Genomic DNA, 20004 nt, shown 5'->3' with positions numbered 1-20004 from the left:
AGCACTGACAAACTTGTGGGGACTCCTTGCTATCTTGTATGGACCCCTCGGAGGGGTTACAAACCCTAATTTGAGAACCACTGGATAAGCACATAAAACTAGATATTTGAGTCATTTTTGCCTTTACTGATATTATGCTTTTGATTTTTGAAACATTTGATACCCAAACAATTTTTGCATTACTTTCAAATAAAATGTATATCTCTGTTTATTATCGATCCAAATGAACCGTCAATGTTTATGTATATCAAATTTAGCAGTGTTTAATACGCCATAAATTGTGTTTTCTCTTTGGTGTAAATCTCTGCAACTAAATGGGCGCCAGTGTATTACCTCGTTTGTCTTGGGATCATTTTAAGCACTCATCATCCCTTGTCGTTAACTAATACATACATAAATAAACTAATTAGTCATTCAAAACCAGGAATTATAAAACTGACAAAAGCTTATCTGCTTATGGTTTTGGGTAATTAAAAGCTATTTTTAACTCTTCAAAAACAAAAAAATCCTGACTGCAATTTTTAGTTTATATCAAACAAATCAACACCGCAGCCACATTTTAAACCAGTAGGGTGCGCTCTTACTCTGGCTTTATCTTTGTGTGTAATGACGCATCTGTCTCCCAGCGCCTCCCCTCCTTCCTGTCACATCTGGATCTGGCTCCTCTCATCAGCACCACTCAGCGCAGTGGGAGAGTGAGGGAGGGAGGGAAGCGACCGGAGAAGTGCTCGGTCGGTGCAGCTTCATCCACAACCGAGCACAGTCGAGGAGAGAATAACTGAAGGACATCCACCTTCTCATTCACACAAATATCTGCACCTACTCATCCCTCCATCCTCCAGACCAGCAGCTTCTCTTTTTCTCCTTCTCCTCTCTCCTCTTGCCTCGGACATTATGAGCTCCAGCTTGTTAGAAAACCCGGTGCAGGCGATTCTGTACCTGCGGGAACTCACCACTATCGTGCAGAACCAACAGAGTCTCATCCAGACCCAGCGCGCTCGGATAGAGGAACTGGACAGGCGAGTGGACGAGCTCATCGGTGAGAACAGACACCTGAGGGACGTCAGGGTACAACATCCCTACCTTCACCATCTTCACCACCATCATTTCCCGGACCCAAGCTGTCTCCATCATCACCACCACCCGCAGGAACCTCAGCTTAAGACTGGTGGGGGGTCTCTGCCGGACCATGCAGCCACACCAGCACAGATCGAGGCGGCTCCGGCCCAACCTTTGGACCCAGGGGACATGCAGCTAGTCCCAGCAGACCTGTCCACTATTTCGCCTTTAGAAAGTGAGACAGAGAATGGAAGTTGTCCCAGTTGCCGGTCGTTGGTTCCAATGACCCCAACAACCCTTTGTCGATCCCTGACCCTGGCAAGGAAATCCGAGTGAGTAAACAGATTTTTTTTGGTTATTTAGTCTTGTTCAGTTCATGACTGTTTCACGACCCCCCTCAAAAGGCCCTCAATTTTATTCCCCAAAGTCTCTGACTTTTCTGACATTAATTTCTTGGATGAGATACCCCATTTGGAGTCCTTTATTGTACTAGTACGATGAGCATCATCCGTCTTATGTGCAATCAAGTGCGTGTGTGCACGCGCGCGTTCCACAGACTGAGAGGCGTTTAATTAATGAAGATGCTGCCTGCAAATTTCCAATTCTCGGCTGTCTGTCGGGTAAGGACTACGTCGGGAGAGCTGGATTATTTAAATGAGAAACTGGATCACGATCAGTGGATCATTACATAACAAACAGCTGTAGGCCTTTGCGCGAGGACGTGCGTGCGCGCGCGCGTGTGAGTGCATGCGTAAAGCATTGGCTAGTGTCAGTTTGAGAAAGCAGTGCGCGGGGGTGATGAGACACCTCGAGTTACTGTCCATGGTGCTGATGGCCTCTCCGTTAATTACAGCACGGGATTCGGAAACTCTCACGGGATTTCCGGGTCTCTGATGTTGCTGTGTTAGTCCTGACTCCTGCATGGCACCAGAGCTTTACAGAACATCACCTAATGAGAGAAAACCCATGATTTACATCTTCCTTTCTCCTGTATGTGAGTTCTGCTCATATAAGTTTCATCTCAGCAGGAGCTCTGATTGGTCTCTCTGGGACTCCACCCCCACTGAGGGGAGCACCATAAAAAGAAACATGTAAAAAAAAAAAAAAGGACATATTAATACCTGGGAGAAAGAAGAAATGATTAATTGTATTGCCATTTCTACTACACATCCCAGATTATGCTCTCATCCATTCTAGACACAGCGTTCTGTCCTCTTTAAAAGCTTACTCTGCAGTATGGCTTCACTTGTATGCATCTGTGGAACCGGATGTGGTCTTAGCAAGATTATTTCATGAACCACTGGACAGATGTTGATGGAAGAACTCAGGGAGATTTAATTTGGATGTTATTATACAAATAAATAACCTTGGGCTTCAACCCAACTCAAGGTTTATCAGCAAATTGAGCTTAAAAAACAAAAGCATCGCCTTAAGTGAGCAGAGTTTTACAAATACGGAGTTGAAATCAGGTTTTGCAGTAGGCTAGTCATTCCAAGTGCATATAGCACCACACAGCATGCAATATATGTGCTTAAAATGATAGAAGTCACTCATTTTTGTCAGCAAAATATCGCAAGAACCACCTTTTAATAAAAATACCAGAAAGTACAACATGTGTAACCCATTTCAAGATGGCAACGAATCAGCCGTTTCTCTTTTGTTTTGCAAACATGACTATAATTACAGATGTTGAGCTAAAAGTTGATTTTGTGGTAATAAAAGTCACACAAAACTCAAACTCTGAGTGCAAACTCAGATAAATAATTGCATTAAACAGGTAAAACTCAATCGTTTCATAACATGGGATGGTAATTTCGGCATGAAAGAGTGACGGGTGATACACATGCTTGGCCTTGAATCTGGTAGTGCAATAAAAAAAGGAAACATTTGGGTTTTTAACTTCAGAAATAAAAAAAAGGCTGAAATAAGAAAAAGAAAAAGGTTGGGAAATAGAATTGTTGGTTAAAACCTGAAATGTATCCTTAAACCACCAGTGGCCCAGTGGATTTTTTGCCCTTCTGCATCAAAATAGTGACAACTAACATCTCATGTTTGCTTTTCCTTCTGCCTGGGCCGGCAGGTGAGGGGGTGGGGGAGGTGATGCTTTAACCTCTCTGTCCTTGCCAGCTGTGTCCTGCCTGAAGCTTAGAAAGCTGACTGAAGATCAGTTCTGCCCTCCATTATTCCTGTTGTCAGTTTGTCTCAGCGTGTTTCGCTTTCAGCTCATGCGTGTGAGTGAGCTTATGGGTTAGGGTTAGAATGTCCATGTAGGAGCATGTCTTACACCTTTTATTGGACATATTCATTAAGTACTTTATGTCTGTATAGACTTAAGTAAATTTTGCCTTTCGGAGAGATGGTATGTTCACTAGTGCTATAGGAGCTCACGGCTGAGTACGTTTGTGCTTTGCATCGCTGTCAGTATTACCGCTGCATGTGAGTGTGCCTGTGTGGGGAGAGCCAGGATCCTCTGCATGTTTTCTGTCTTTCTTTCCAGCTGAGCCTTCTATCTGCCCCACTTAGCCCATGGAGCGAACAGTAATCAGCCATTCTCAGGAGGGGAGAAAGACAGGGAGATTGAACGAGAAAGAGATGCACGCTCAGCCGTTGTCCTTGATGGAACCCTAGGAGATGTCCAAAGGAGGAAGCTTGAGGCCGACACTGGAGTGGACCAAAGAAAGAGAATAAAAAATAAGTTAAGAGAGGAATAGAAGGAATGATGAAAGTGGGGCTGCTTACTACACACAGAGTGTGAGACAAAGCACAGAAGACAGGTTTTTTTAATGTAGTCGGTGCATTTGGGGTAGTTGTGTCCTCAGTCACTCTGGATTGCTCTCAAACAAAAAGATTGGACAAAGAAAGAGACTTCAGCAGCATGTGGTGCAATGGACAGGGCAGACAGTGCCTTGATGTTTTATTTATTTTTTTGTCCACATGAAGGTAATATTATTACTGCACATTTCCTTTTTAGTGTAAGAATCTCTCCTGGACACAGCTGGTAAAAGCTTTGTGTTTAAAGTACTCCGATGAAACAGCCGAGGACAAGGAGAGGACATGAGCCAAAAGAAGGATTTGCATGTACTGTTAAAATATTCACCTGTTCTCTTTGCATGTCTCTTTTGAGGTGAACCATTACGTTATATGTGTCTGACTATATTCTCAACAGAAATATTCATATGCATTTATACACTGCCTGCTAAATAAAATAAAGGGAACACAAAAATAAGACATGCTAGATCTGAATGAATGAAATATTCTTATTAAACACTTTGTTCCTTGCATAGTTGAATTTGCTGATGACAAAATCATAGAAAAATTATCAATGGAAATCAAATTTATGAAACCACGGATGTCTGGGTTTGGAGTCACATTCAAAATTAAAGTGGAGCCGTCAGTTCAGCACGATTGTGTTCGTAATGTTTTACCACCCACAAAGTGAACGGATGAATGTGTATCAAAAATGTTTATTTTACCACATTCTAATTCTAAAAAAACTTTAGAAAATGAAGCTTTAAAATGTTATCAAAAGTCAGGATGTCATACGGTGTATGGTGATTTGACTGGTAAAATGGACCCATCAGGGTGTCACACGGTTGCTAAAATGAATTGTATGATGATCTGATGGGTAAACTGGCCCATCAAAATGTCACACAGCTTAAAAAATGTAAGATGATCTGACAGTGTATGCCTGTCTGACAGACTTGTGTTGTAAGATAGGCATACATGCATCAAAGGAAATCAAATTTATCAAACCATGGAGGTCTGGATTTGGAGTCGCACTAAAAGATTAAGGTGGAAAAACACACTGAGCCAAATTTGATGTCATGTCTTTAAAAATGGTAAATGGCCTGTATTTGGCCATCTAGAGCCCTGGAACCCCCCAAAGCGCTTTATAACACAATCAGTCATTCACCCATTCACATATACGTTCACACACTGATGGTGATGAGCTACGATGTAGCCACAGCTGCCCTGGGGCGCACTGACAGAGGTGAGTCTGCCGTACACAGGCGCCACCGGTCCCTCTGACCACCACCAGCAGGCAAGGTGGTTTAAGTGTCTTGCCCAAGGACACAATGACAGCGACAGACTAAATGAAGTTCGAACCTGCAAGCTTCCGATTATAGGGAGAGCACTTAACTCCTGTGCCACCGTCGCCCCAAGTCAAAATGAGTCTCAGTAGTGTGTGGCCTCCACATGCCTGTATGTCCTGTCTACCATGCAGGGCATGCTCCTGATTAGACGATGGATGGTCTCCTGAGAGATATCCTCCCAGACCTGGACTAAAGCATCTGCCAACTCCTGGACAGTCTGTGGTGCATTGTGGTGTTGGTGGATGGAGCGAGACATGATGTCCCAGATGTGCTCAATAGGATTCAGGGTAGGCGAGCCCGTAGCATCAGAGCATTTATCTTGCAGGAGCTGCTGACACTCCAGCCACCTGAGGTCTAGCATCGTTTTGTGCATTAGGAGGAACCCAGGTCCAACTGCACCTGCAGATAGTCTCACAAGGATCTCATCTCAGTACCTATTGGCATTCAGGCTACTTCTGATGAGCACATGAAGGGCTCCCCAAAGAAGTGCAACCACACACTATAACTGACCCACTGCCAAACCAGTCATGCTGGAGAATGTTGCAGGCAGCAGAACGTTCTCCACGGCGTCTCCAGACTCTGCCATTCCTGTCACGTGCTCAGCTGTGACCTGCTTTCATCTATGAAGAGCACAGGGCCCCAGTGTTGAATTTGCCAATCATGGTGTGTTCTGGCAAATGCCAAACGTCCTGCACGGTGTTGGGCTGTAAGCACAACTACCACCTGTAGACGTCGACCCCTCACACCACCCTCAAGTACGAGGAAAACATTTGTCGATTGCGTTCATGATGTGTTCACAAATTTTTATTTTATCACCTTCTAATTCTGAAAAATCTTTAGAAAATAAAGCTTTAAAAATACCAAATCGACGAGTCAGTGTGTTTCTAAAACAAAGTGTGTGATGATCGCGGCGACAGAGCTTTCTCTGTGGTTGGTCCCAAACTGTGGAACAAGCTACCTCTCAACATCAGGACCACACAGAATCTAGAGCATTTTAAATCCCTTCTTAAGATGCATTTTTTTAATTTGGCTTTTAATGCAGGTTGACTTGAGCATCTTAATAGTTTTTAACAGTTTTTATTACAGATTGTGACTGTTGTGTGCTCATCTTATTTTAGGTTTTTATTGTTGATCGGCTGTATCTTGATTTGTTTTACCTTGTACAGCGCTTTGGGTGTAGCTTTGCTGCTGTAAATGCACTCTGCAAGTAAAATTGACCTTGACCTTGACCTTGCTTTAGATTCTTAAAGCCTTGATCATCAAACCTCAACCATTGCTTAGCCCTAAAACTTTGTTCCAAAAGGAAGGAAATAAAAAGCTTGTGGACTAACAAAGTGCTCATCTGGCATCTCTGGTGTGAACACTCTTCTCGTCTACAGTGCAGGGGACATTAAGCTATTGCAGAATCTTTTATGTGCCTGTTTCCTGCAGAACATAAAGTGAGATCACAGAAAAAAAAGAGTAGACAGAATTTATGAATGCATTTTGTGTTTGCGCTTTAAAAAACCCCAACAACATATACTGTCTTGATTCAAAAACTTGCTCTAGGATAAGACCTTTGTGATCATTTCCAAATCCAGCTCTAATGGCATTATCACAAGCTACACTGTAGCCCCGGGGCTCTCACACTTTGACACATCTCTGTCCAAATTAGGAAGTAAAAACGTAAGAATAGCTTTCTGTGGAAAACAAAGACATGTGCTTAATGTGCTGCTAATTTGCAGCAGTTCAAGAAAAATAAAGATCAAAGAACATTTAAGAAGGGGGTTTAGGCTTCTCGTGTATAGATCAAACTCAAAACTCTATTCTAGACCTACATTTGAATAAACACATGAAAAACTTGTTTTTTAAAGAACTTTTAAAAACACTCCAAGGGCTAGGGCTGGGGTTCGTCAATGTGTGCAGACCCTGAACAGAATGAAATGAATACATAAAAGTGATTGATGGACCAATACGGGAGAGGTTTGGATTTTTAAAGGGGAACTATAGTGTTGGCTTGCTTTTAGCACCCCCTAGTGTCCGTTTGTAGAACCAAAAGAAAAACTTTACTCGCTTTTCAACACCATAATCTAACACCATAATCTAACAGATGAAATGTCTCCCAGCCTTCCCGAGTGTCTACAGGAGTGATTTGTCATAAATTAAACAAATCAGTTGTGTTCATGATCTAAAACATGCAGGAAACATGCTGAAGCCAGACTGCAGCGCCAGGTATGGATGTCAGCTCAATTTTTCTTAGTTCCAACACAGCGGCCCGCCAGTCTGAAGTATCGAGTGGAATATTCTAGCCACAGGGGGCGATAGGGGCCGGGTGACCTTTCATTAACCCTATAGGGTCATTTCAGCACAGACAAAAAAAAAAATTAAAAATATGAAAAAGTTGCAAAGTATCCTTTTAAATTAACAAAAAACCTGTACTTCAATCTAAAGTACACAGAACATCCTGAATTCCAGTGGAAGGTCTTCTTATTTTTGCACTGACATCACACGACAGCAACTTTTCTATTCCACTTGAATGGCAGAACGTATTTTTTTTCTATTCCTCAATGTCAAACTGTCAGAAACCTGCTTTCCATCAATCACTCACGACACACGACACCTTTTTAGGTTAGCATAAACGCTTCACCTGAGTTAAGCATGTGATGGCTATGTTTGTTTGATGACTTCAAGGGAAATGGGTGGATTTGCGTGATAATTTTAGCAAAGGTATGATGCTGCCTGGAGGTGATTAGGTTTTAATAAACAACCAGCTTTGAACCTCCAGGATACCTTTTCTCATTCTGTTTCCAGACAGATGATGCATGACTAAAGTGCATATCTTTTAAAAGAAGGAATTTTGCACAATCTGAGCAAGGTCCCCTCCCCCCCAAACAAATGCATATTTTACCGACCAAACTGAGCACTTTTACTGTGTTGATTTAGGAATTTAATTGAACCAAGTGAAGAAGAGGATGTGAATGGACTTTTAATAATGAATGACCTTAAAAGAGGAAGAAGAGGCAAATAGTTTGAATAATTTAAAGGACATATCTCATATCACCTCCAATAAAGAACAGCTTTATGCATCAAGGTGGAGAAGAAAAAGAAAAAAATTTCAAAAAGTGTGAAATCTTGTGTGATCTGAATAGAAAAATCATTGTTGCAACATTTGTCATTAACCCACACATCTCTAATAAATAAAATGGCAAAAATTGGTTTTGTGCAGTTTGGATTTGTTTTACAATCCAATTGGCATGAAAGATAGCAGGTGAAGGATTTCATAATGTCTGAGGCAAGTGGATGTCGGAAAAAATGTTGAAACAAATCATAATTGGTTTGGAAATTTCAAAAAAGCCCCCAGGGAGAAGGCTGCTAGCAGAAGGCAAATGCTTTTGTTAAGTAAGAAAAAAAGGGAAAGTGAATGCAGATACATGAGATCGGACTGGTAGGACTTACAAGTGCTTATCACAGAAATCAAGTACGATTGACGTTGATTACAGAAAATCCAGGATCTGTGTGGAAGTCGGCGTGAAAAGGTGGCTTTTTATAGCTCAGACTGTCACTCCTGGTCTCACACTAACTCCGACTGCCTGTCACTGTGGCTCTTTGTCATGAGCGCTGGTCTGCACTCAGGTCAGAAAAGATCCTCAGCCTGGCCGAGAATCTCTCCGTCAACTCTGCTCTTTCAACACAATGTGGATGGAAGCTTCCCAAAAAGACGACGTGTTGACGGTCATGCTCGTTTTCACGTCCCTGGTGGTGAAAAACTGTGCAGTGCTCAGAATTTAAGAGAGTAAACTATGTGTGATGTGTTTTTGCTCCAGAAAAAGAGCTCTGAAATATGCATGTTGATGCAAAATGCATGAGAGACAAATGAGAGGGGGCAACCTGACTGGAGAGGAGGAAATGGGAAGCAGAGTTGGAATAATCCTTTGTCCTGACTGGAAATGAGGAATTCTGTTAAATCAGAGCGTATCTGACACAAACATATAAATACTCACACTCACCATGAGCTTCCTAAGCCTAGTGTTGACCTACATTTCTGGGATCAGCTCTAAATTGTTTCATGTAATAGCCCAATCATCCAGAGTCCAACGAGAGACTTTGAAGAATCTTTAGGGATGTTTAAAATGAGCATGAGTGGAACTCTGCCTGTCCAAATCTCCTCATCCTGCAGCTCTATCCCCCTTGCATTGACATTTTCTTCTTCTGTTCCTTTCCACAGGAGTGAGACAGTGCTGCATCAGTTTTGCTGCCCCGCCCCTGAGCATCCAGAGTCCGATGCCTGCGTCTCGTCCAGGTGAGAGCCACCTGCAAGCACTTCCTGCTTTATTTGTTCTGCAGTTTTCTGCACAAATGAACAACAATATCTAAATCTCTGAGCACACTTTGAGTCATCTGAGTCACATCAATACTCTGGCTTGTAATCATGTTGGAGTTGCGTGTGTCTGTGTGTGCACTGCTAAACTGGGCTGGACGCCAGGAAGAAGTGGTGCAGTGAGATGTTTAAATGTGTGAAAAGCCTATAGCTCCACAAGCCTCAAGGGCAACTCGTGCAGAGACAATAGTGGAGGAGGTGGGATGATGCTGCCACTATCAAAGCACCCCTAGCAACCCCCCCCCAATGACACAACAGTTATCTCTACCATAGTAACAGGAGGATCTACAGTAGCCATCTCAACAGGGCTCTTCTGCGTGGGCAGGACTTTAATGTATGAGTGTGTTTATACTACATGCAACTTTTGAATGGCTGGATAAGGATTCTGTACTCTGTTCCTAAACCCAGTCTTTCCCAGCAACTTCTAATACCACGTCTTCCTCCTTGTGTCGCTCATTCCCTCCAATTATTTATCTGCCTGCTGGAAGACCGTGTCTTGAGTACTCATCTCGGCGCAATTATTTCCACCTCATCCCTTTCTCATCAAGTCCGTCTCTCATATTAACACTGCCGTCTGCCTGTCTGGAATTACCCCCCCTCTAACTCTTGATCTGACTTAAATCACAACCACACGACCACTGATTGAACGGGCTGAGGACGGGCCAAGGCAGCGTGCCCCCAGCTGAGATGATGAGACACGGCAGAAATTTGCTAAACCACCGCAGCTCATTCTCATCACCGTCATGTCACGTGACGTTTGCCGTTGCCGTTGGCTGCAGCTCTACAGCCGTGCTCGCAGTCGTCTGCTGGACCCATCAGAGCACTCAAACCTCCCAAGAGATGCCATGAGATCTGCCTCCAGCCTAACCTGCTGCGCCTTTCCCACTCATCTCAGCCTTTGAGTGTGTAGGTGTGCGAGTCCCCAGGGTGCACAGTACTATGAGTCTCTGTGAGAATTTGTGCAGCGCAATTTGACAGAGGCACTATGTGCACACATCTGCATGCTTGTTGCTTCAGCGTGACAGAAATGTGCGCAGTACCCATATTATTAGAGTCTTGCTGGTCAGACGCATTAATAGCTCAAGTCTTGTTTTTAAACCTTCTAATGTATTCTAATGTACTCTAATGTATTCTGATGCAGCACCAAGGCATGGCAGTGTTTTAATAGAGTTTCTGATAGAGACAGCCTTCAACATGCCCACACACACACACACTCTGCCTCCCTCTTCCTGTTTCCTCTCTCTGTTACTTCCTCCCCTCACTCGCTCTGCTTCGATTTTCCCCAACTTTCCTGCATCTGAAGAAACAACAGAGCCTCCCTGGTCCCGACTCATGTCGAGGGATGCAGTGAGCTTGATTTTTACGGCAATCAGGGATAATAAAGGAAAGAGGAAGAAGAGGAGCTTAAGTGATGCACTCATTATTTAAGCATGAGCTAGCTCTTTAGTCTCCCTAGTCATTTTTAGCTCTGGTTCCGTTCCGTGAAAAAAATGATCAGAGTAAGCAGAATTTGGATAGTAGAAAGGTTGCACACACACACACACACACACACACACACACACACACACACACACACACACACACACACACACACACACACACACACACACACACACACACACACACACACACACACACACACACACACACACACACACACACACACACACACACACACACACACACACTCATAATGGCACTCAGGCATGAAACCTCCAGGGTGTGATCATATATCCGTCTACTTCAGCCCAGTTAGGCTCTTTATACCATGCAGAGACTCAGTGTTTTCTCTCCTCTTGCAAAGGCAAAGTAAAGATTTAAGAACATTACTGGAAGACATAAGAGGACGTCTGTTGTGCCGTGCCAGTAAATGACTTAAGCATGGCTTTTGCAGAATTTTGATAATGCCGCCATGTAAAAGAGCGCTGCACCATCTCTGTCCGGGATTACAGGGGGAGGATGGGACTCCTAGAGCTCTTGGATTCAGATTCCACACTTGACTCAGTTGAGCTCTGACTCTGATTTGAGCTGGATTTAAATATAGCTGCTTCTCGGCTTCCAGCTATCAAAGAGATGATTGTTTGTCAACTATTTGTGGGCTTTCTTCTAAAGTATTTATTTAATCATTCTGCACATGACTTAAAAAATAAAAGTAGAAGATCAAACCATCTATTTTCTTCTCCCAATGCAGCACACTCGAATTATTGTACTTGTCGCAGAAATCCCCACTAAAATGCTCATCCTAATTATGTCATTGCCATGGAAACGCGTTCGCTTTCAGAGAATCGTACAGAGTCAACATTGATCTTCATAGCAAAAATTGAGTGGAATGATGCTGGTGTGGACACGGTGCGACAAATCCAAACGAGAGCAGCGAGTCTGTTGTCTTCAGAGTTGCTGCAAAAATAACTCAGTCTTTGCTACTATCTGCTCTCTAATGCACCGAAACTTCCACGTATGAATTATTATTCTACCATTTTTTTACAGACAGCACAACTCCTTCTTGGAGCAGACTGGCACTTGACTTGGTGTGCTTTTGTGATGTGAAGTGAGAAGCGCTTAAAGGGAGACATTTAAGTCATCAAACCACAGCATGAAAAATGAATGAGTTTCAGTCTTTTATTGCAGCAATGTGCATTTTAGTTTGCTGGTTTAGCTTTCCTTTTTGTCTATATGAGCCAAGCATTTGTCGACTTGCAGAAACAACCAACATTGACGTGTTTACAAGAGATGATGGAACCTTTTGCACAGCTAAATTTAGGAGGAGGATTTAACTAAATGATGAATCAAATTGGCTCTGTGCAGCAAAATTATTGATCCCCAAACCTAATAACAGGTTGCTACAATCCTGGTGCCATCGATCCTTTAGTGGTAATTGGTAACAAATCACTGTGGAATACTTTTATCCTGCTCTTCTTTGCAGAATTGCTTTAGTTAAAGAGCAAGTCACCCCCTACCAGAGTCTAACTCCACTCCCACTTCATGTTTGAAAAATGCAACACATGCTGTTGCCTAGCAGACCGAGAGGGCGGAGCCACTAACAAATACACACACACAGGCTCACCACGGCATTGTGACATCATAATGTACCAGTTTACATCATAGCATACCTCTTAGCCAATAGCGGTGGCAGATTTAAATTCAAACACAGTGCAGAGTTTTTACCCGACAACGACACAACACTGACAGTTTTAGGCAGAAAATTAACATTTTAACTAAAATGCACTAAAGTGCAAAACTATTGACGACACGTGTCTGCAGCACCATTAGACACTCGTTTATTTAGTTTATCAGGGGAAAAAAGTTGATTTGGGGGTGACTTGCTCTTTAAATAACACTGGAGGGCTTTCAAGCATGAACGGTCTGTTTAAGGTCAAAGGTCAGATGTTATCAGTCAGGATTTTATAGTAGAGAGCAAAACTCATGCTTCCATCATTTAAAACAAGTGGTCCACCATCCAGCAAAGCTATACCCCAGACCATCACACTACCACCTCCATGTCTAAATGTCAGTAATGGGAATTCGGGCTCTTTTTAGAGAGCCGGTTCTTTTGTCTCAGCTCACCAAAAAGAGCCGGCTCTTTCGACTCCCAAGTGGCTCCTCAGATTTTCTGTTGCGTAGAGAACATTTATTACCAAAATAATGCAAAACTATATGTGAAATGATTTACTTATGTAAAAAAATGCTATATATCAAATATTTATCATTTCTATGGATTTAATAACTGAACACTTTAAGAAATCTCCACTTTCCGACTGCTGGCACTCATTTTCTCACCGTCTTTGTCGCACTCTTCTCCCCCTCTCTCGTCTTTTTCCTCCTCCTCATTCCCTCTCGTCTCCCTCCACCCGCACGTGCTCTGCTGTGTGTCTGAGTCTGATCCTCCCTCTTCCCCGCCCCTACTGCTCTGTGTGTGGACAGTCTGGACACGCAGTTACACATGTTGACCAATTTCCTGTAGCTTTCACCAAAGCAAGAGGGGAGGGGAGGGGACGGCTCCCAATGACGAGCCGGCTCCCGTCGTTCACTTCAAAGAGCCGGCTCTTAGAACCGGTTCATTTGCGACCGACACATCGCTACTAAATGTTGGTTTAATGCATGTCTGATGAGTGTGTGTGTGTGTGTGTGTGTGTTGTACTATAGTGATAATTTTGAGTACCCTTGAGTAAAAACACCTTTCTGGGCACATTTTTTATTTGATTTGCTCTAATATTTGTTTATGAACTGAGATGCCAAAAACAAGTTCCTACACCTACCATGATCCCAAAAGTGATTTTTGTGCTTGTGTGACGTCAGCTCATAAAACTGGTTCAGATCCTCTGTGTTTGTAGTGCTTTTTGTTTTTATCCAGCAGAGGGTGGCATGCACCACTACCCTTGCCATGACATCATACATGTGTATACGCCCCAACTTTTGACAGGTTTAAAATGACAGTGTGTATTTTTCCTGGCAATAGGGGTCAGTAGATACCTCAATCGTTGCAAGCAAGCAGTATTTTTGGGTTGGAGTAAGACCTTACTGACGGATGCCCATTAGGGTCAAAAAGCCCTGGGGAGTGCAAACTTTAGCAAAAATAACAAGTACACGAGACTCCCTTTCATCACTGGCAACAAGTGACGAGGTAAATGTTTAAAACAACATTTAAGAATGACAAAAGTTTTGTAACCGTTTGTTACAAATCAGTAAATGCATTTTGTCCTCATGGGCAGTGGCGGTTCTACATAGAATTACTCCCCAGGCGAGACATCCCTTGAGCCCCCCCACACACACACACATCCCGTCAACCCCCACCGCTCGCCTGCTAGGAGTCTAGTTATATCCCTTCAACACAAATACACACACACACACACACACACACACGCACGCACGCACGCACGCACGCACGCACACACACACACACACACACACACACACACACACACACACACACACACACACCTGAAGGCTCATGATGGGTAGAAAAAGAAGCAGCAATGTCTTTATCTTCACTATCAGATATTTTTGCAGATAACTCTGGAGACATTGTAGCTGAGGATGTAGATGGAAGCTCATCATCAAGGGTCAAGGCTGTGACTGCTGTGGACAATAAGATAGATGGCAGATCTTGTCCAGCAGGGGAGGTGGGTGGCTCATCCTGACCAGTGGCAGATGATGATCCAAAATATTTTAGAATTGTCCCTGAAATTGCAATTTAAACTGACATAGAAAACACTGTAGACTACCAGAAAGGCCACATTTTATTACTGAACAAACCATGTGAAAAATAATCAGTAACAAATGCAATGAAGGAGCCACACTTCTGACAAATCTGTCCAAACAAGACAGTGGTCTGCTGCTAAACATGTGAAATTAAACAACTAAATGATAAGGCTGCGATTTCAGACTCTTATAAATGCCTAAACAATATGTATTAAATCAATGGGTGTTGTCTAGTTCCCTCTTTCCCTTCTGATATTTATAGTTAATTAATATTTTATAGAACAAAATTCACCTATATTTCAGTAACATTTTAGGTGGTATTTATATCACTCATCATCCTAGTCCAAATCCATCCATCCATCCATCCATCCATCCATCCATCCATTGTCTGAACCCACTTGTCCATGTAGGGTTGCGGGGGGACTGGTGCCTATCTCCAGCGGTCAATGGGCAATCAGGCGGGGTACACCCTGGACAGAGTGCCAGTCCATCGCAGCCTAGTCAAAATAACATATCTAAATATATCTATAGTTACACTATGATCAGTAGACCAGTAATGTATCTCATTAACATGTTCAGTAGCACTGGAAATGCTAATAACAGGATTGTTAGTGAGGACTGGGGACTTTTTTCTGCTTGTAGAGTTTACTCATTATTATGTGAACATGAATCATGATCAACGTGTTTTTGTTGTTGTTCAGGAGGCAGGCCGCAGGCTGCAGTACGCATTTAACAAATCCTCACGCTTGAATCATTAAAAAAGGATTCAAGGAATTTATTCGAACCATTCGTTCCAAACTTTCAGCCCTGTTTGCTCTGTTAGCAATTACTTGGCCGAATTTAACTATTAAAATCCCCAGTTAACCGGTTTAAAAAAATTTTAAAACGTGCATCCTAGCATGAGAACGTACTACCTTTATCTTTAGCCCATTTCCCTTCTTCGTCTGAACTGGGCACCTGATGGTTTTGGCCTTTTTCCGTCCATTTCGTTTGGCACTCGACTGAATAAACAGGTTTCCAATCGTCAATTGCAACAATCAGGAGTCAAGACTAAACCAAATGACCTTGGTGGGTGACCACAAAATCGTTTAGCTTTCCTCTTATTTTTTGGCCATTTCACACAATTCAGAAAAATGTGAAGGAATTATAAGCCTGTATTTAAAATATTATGAATTAAATGTGCATTATATGGAAGAACATCAGCCATCTCATAGTTGATTCAGACCCCCGTCTGTTTCATTTGGGAGGGATCCAGAGGTGAATTCCCCCAAGCTCCTTCCTATTCTCTTCTTCACACCAAGCCCCCACAACGTGGCTCTAAAATTCAAGTACCAAATTGCAGTTCCACCCTCATCCGCTGGGGGCTGGTGTCAGAAGCGAGCAAATCCTCATTGACTCCCATGTTAAAAATACCATTTTCACAGCAGAAATAAACATGTTTACAGCCTGGTGCCAAAACATGTTTTTTGTTTAAATCATCTAGTTTACACTCATGACAAGTCTGAGGTGGTGAATTTTTTCTCACTCTTCTGTTTAAGTGTTTTAAAAGCCTAAAATTCGGTATAATTAATGAGCATCAGACCCATGTGACCACAGGCCGTGGAAAGGCCTCAGTAGAGCTTCGGTCTGGCCTGGAAACTGCTCCGGGATTTTGAGTCTCTGTGTTTGTGTATTCTTTTTTGGATATTATTTGTGCAATTGTTGGACAAAATGACTTGATGTGGCATTAATTGCACTAATAGAGCATCCAAGGAGTCTCCACTTAATTTTTTTCGGTAAGTAAAATTATATTTATGTATTTTAGGTCACTGCCGAGCTGAGCTTAGATTTTAACATGTGCTGTTTAACCACGAAATTTAAATGTAATAGGGTAAAACCCAGTGCATTTAACATAACGCTGCACTTTAGAAAATGTTGGTGGAGCTGGGTTCCGACTATCGGCTTGTGGAGACCGATGTTTTCCACCCGGTTCTCCCCTCCCCGCAGCTCGGCGCATCTCTGTCTGACAGCGGCTTCTGTCTGCTGTGCGGGCAGACGGTTTGGCACGTGACAAAAAAATGATCTAGTCTATTATTAAAATAATAATGGTATAGACCTGGTGTAACTTTATTGTTGCTCCCCCGGTGCATCTCATCAACTGCAGCCGGTCATGTTTTTGTTCCTCATACCATGTGGTGTTAACATCGAAGAATGTTTAGAGAAATGTGCTTCTAAGCCTGAATATTTGAACACTTTCTTCCCCAGTAGCTTTAATTTTTTTATTTTTAAAACAATACGTGAAGAAAATTTAGTACTGATCAGCTTTTTGATCATCAGAATAAAATATTTTGAACATCTAATTTTTAAACAGGACTTTCAACCATCCATCCATTCATGCACACCACTTTCATGCAAAATCCATTTGGAGCTTTTCATCCCCTCGTACCCTTGAAATCGTATTATTGACTCAGATTTACAGGTACACACTGTATGTTATAAAAAACATATTCTGAACAAGTATATAGTGGAAAATAGATGATTTATGTGGGTGTCCTTTATGCTAAGGGAAAGTAAATTGTGTCAATTGTAAAAAGATTTTTTTTTTCTTTTTTTGTTTTTTTTCCCATATAATTTGGTGGTTTTTGGTGACTTGTACCATTTTGTTTGTTTTAATGTAGGTTTTGTGTTAGATTTAGTAAACAAGTAAAAATTACTTGTATAAAGGGGTAGGGATATATAAGTTTCCACTTCAGCCTACTCCTTTTCAAACACAGAAGAAGGGATGATATGTATTTTTTCTGTTTGTGGTATTTTTTTTTTAAATTATGTATGTTTTCTTTGTTTGAAATAAACGAAACTAAAAATTTTTTTTTACAAAAATAAAAATGTTCGCTGCTTCTAAAATAAAACAAAAAGAGTCATTTGGAGCTTTAGCGTATAGCTGATGGTAAAGAAAGAGGTCTGGACAGTGTGTACTCTGAACTTCTTAGTATTCAACCTGAGTCTACATCCAATAATTCACTTTTGCAGTGAAGCTACCGTTCTGACCAAATACGACTGGACACATAAAGTCAGTCATCTTCCCCTCAGGTCATCACAGTCCACGTTCTGCCTTTTATACGAACCTCTTCACATTCTGCAGAGCTGATGGCCAGTTCCCGTGATAACAGCAGAGTTTTGGGTCTGACAGATGTGTCTCTGTGTTTTTTTCCTGCCGCAGCGGACAGCTGCTGAGCCTGGAGGATGGGATGTCCTCTGGTGGAGGACAGGAACCAGAAGGGATGAAGAGGGAGGGACCCAGCGAATACGAAATAAGCCTGGAGAATAAAAACAAACAGGTGAGTCCCAAGCCTACCCATAAACGCATGAAGTGGTGGAGTAAAACTCCTGGCAGCTCCACCTGATTTAGCACAAGGAGTCACAGAGGTAAGGCGGATCACTTGACATCACCTTGCTTGGCAAAAAAGAATCCCATTCAGATCTATTTCTGTCTCTGTTGACATGAAAAAGAACACCCAGGATACCAACCACCACAGCGACAGAAACAGAAGAGATGCTAGGTTGTCATGGTAACAACTAATAACCGCTTGTGGTGGCTGGAGATGTCTTTATTCCTCATAGCAAACAACTGAAGGGTCTGCCCTGGCTTCAGCTATTGCTTCTGCAGAGCATATGTGTGTGTGTGTGTGTGTGTGTGTGTGTGTGTGTGTGTGTGTGTGTGTGTGTGTGTGTGTTGACATCCACTCTTGGTTTGAGCAGATACACACCAGACACAGGAGTGGATGTCCTCCTTTTGCTTTCCCCGCTGCCTCTTCTTCCTCTGCTTCCCACTCCTCATCTTTTGTTTCTTCTTGCTGAAATTATTAACATTCTGAAGGATGGGAGCAGTTTTAGGTGGAGCTGCTCCACCAACAAATGGAGCGAGGCTGGGACTGTGAAGGTGTTTGCTCTTCTGTCTTTTGTCACAGTCCATCTATCCTCTTTCACATGGTCCTTTAGCCAATATTTACAGCTGAATGATCATAGTTGATGCTTTTCTCTCTGGTATCTGAAACCAAACCCCGTTTTAGAAAAACCCAAGAGATAATGACAAAAGATAACTCTAAGAAGGGTGTGAGTGTGAGCTTTTGGATCTTTTTTGCAGACGTGTTTGAATGCTGATGAATGATTAAATGCCTTTCAGTAGATTCATCACTCTTCAATGGCTCTCATCCTCCTGTTAGCGTGTTTGATGGACTCACTCCTGCTCACCGACTCATCTTTTCCCAGATAGAGGAGTTGGAGCAGAAGTATGGAGGCCATCTGATCGCGCGGCGGGCAGCCCGTCGCATCCAGACGGCCTTCCGTCAGTACCAGCTGAGCAAAAACTTCCAAAAGATCCGCAACTCGCTGTCGGAGAGCAAACTGCCTCGCCGTATATCTCTGCGCCACCCCAGCCCATCAGGCCGAAACCGGAACGCAACCCAGAGACACAGCTACTCCCTGCATCCTGGAGGAGGACAGATCCCCCTACGATCTAAAACTCCACCTCCGCCTCCCTGTCGCTCCACCTCTCTCCCACCATCTCCTGCATCGGCCCCTGCAAGCGCACCCTTAAACACCCAGAGCCAAGCTCCCCCATCAAGCCCTGGACCTACTCTAACACAGCTGGAGGACTGCTTCTCTGAGCAAGTGAGTGTTTGAGGATGAAGACATGTATGTACTGTAAGTGTATGTTATTTGGAGAGGCATTTACCTGAAACATTTGTGGTTCTCTGTAAAAGAATGTCAGTGACAGTGAAAATGGGGTTTTTATGAGATCATCCAGTGATTACTATCTCATTAAGATGTCTTTAGTTTGAAAATCATTGCGGATTAACTTCTGGGAGTAAACATTTTGTCTTTTTTGAAGTGATTTTAGTGATTGATCTGAATTTCCTCTGCAATTTTTAATAAGAGCTGTTTCAAGGTCCTTGATCATCTCCATCTTTACACGTGAAAGACTTTGGTTATCTTCATCTTTTCTGTTTTTGAGAATGGATGCCGTTACATTCCAAATTAGCTCGTGTCTTTTATCAATGGAAACTCCTTTCAGAGGTTGTGTTTACAGAAAAGTTGTCATGTGAGAGTGCTCGCCCTGGTTTTAGGTGAGAAGAGACCTTAGATGTATAAATAAGTGCTCTCATACAAATACTTGACATTTTTATGTAGTTCTCTTTATGTTAGCACATTAGCATTATGAACTAAAGCAGATTGGCTCCAAAGGTTTTGATCTCTAAAATAATCTGTAATCAATCAGATGCGAATGACTTTCTGCTTTTTTAACTTTTCTTTGCA

At 42.5% G+C, this 20004-nt stretch overlaps 1 protein-coding gene across 2 annotated transcripts in view; it reads left to right on the top strand.

Moving 5' to 3' along the window:
• The first annotated feature begins 666 nt into the window (after nucleotides 1–666).
• The window catches only part of iqsec3b (IQ motif and Sec7 domain ArfGEF 3b), a 42037-nt gene continuing 22699 nt past the window's right edge, over nucleotides 667–20004 (top strand). For both annotated transcript variants that reach the window (XM_015964571.3, XM_015964572.3), the window contains exons 1-4: nucleotides 667–1391; nucleotides 9358–9432; nucleotides 17909–18026; nucleotides 18958–19359. In XM_015964571.3, coding sequence (XP_015820057.1) covers nucleotides 895–1391; nucleotides 9358–9432; nucleotides 17909–18026; nucleotides 18958–19359 — 1092 coding nt within the window. In that variant the 5' untranslated portion in view covers nucleotides 667–894. The remainder of the gene's footprint in view (nucleotides 1392–9357; nucleotides 9433–17908; nucleotides 18027–18957; nucleotides 19360–20004) is intronic.

Source organism: Nothobranchius furzeri, chromosome 4, assembly GCF_043380555.1.
Source record: "Nothobranchius furzeri strain GRZ-AD chromosome 4, NfurGRZ-RIMD1, whole genome shotgun sequence".
In the NCBI taxonomy this organism is placed as follows: Eukaryota; Metazoa; Chordata; class Actinopteri; order Cyprinodontiformes; family Nothobranchiidae; genus Nothobranchius; species Nothobranchius furzeri.
The sequence above is the reverse complement of the archived record's forward strand: the minus strand, read 5'-3'. Positions and strand labels throughout refer to the sequence as shown.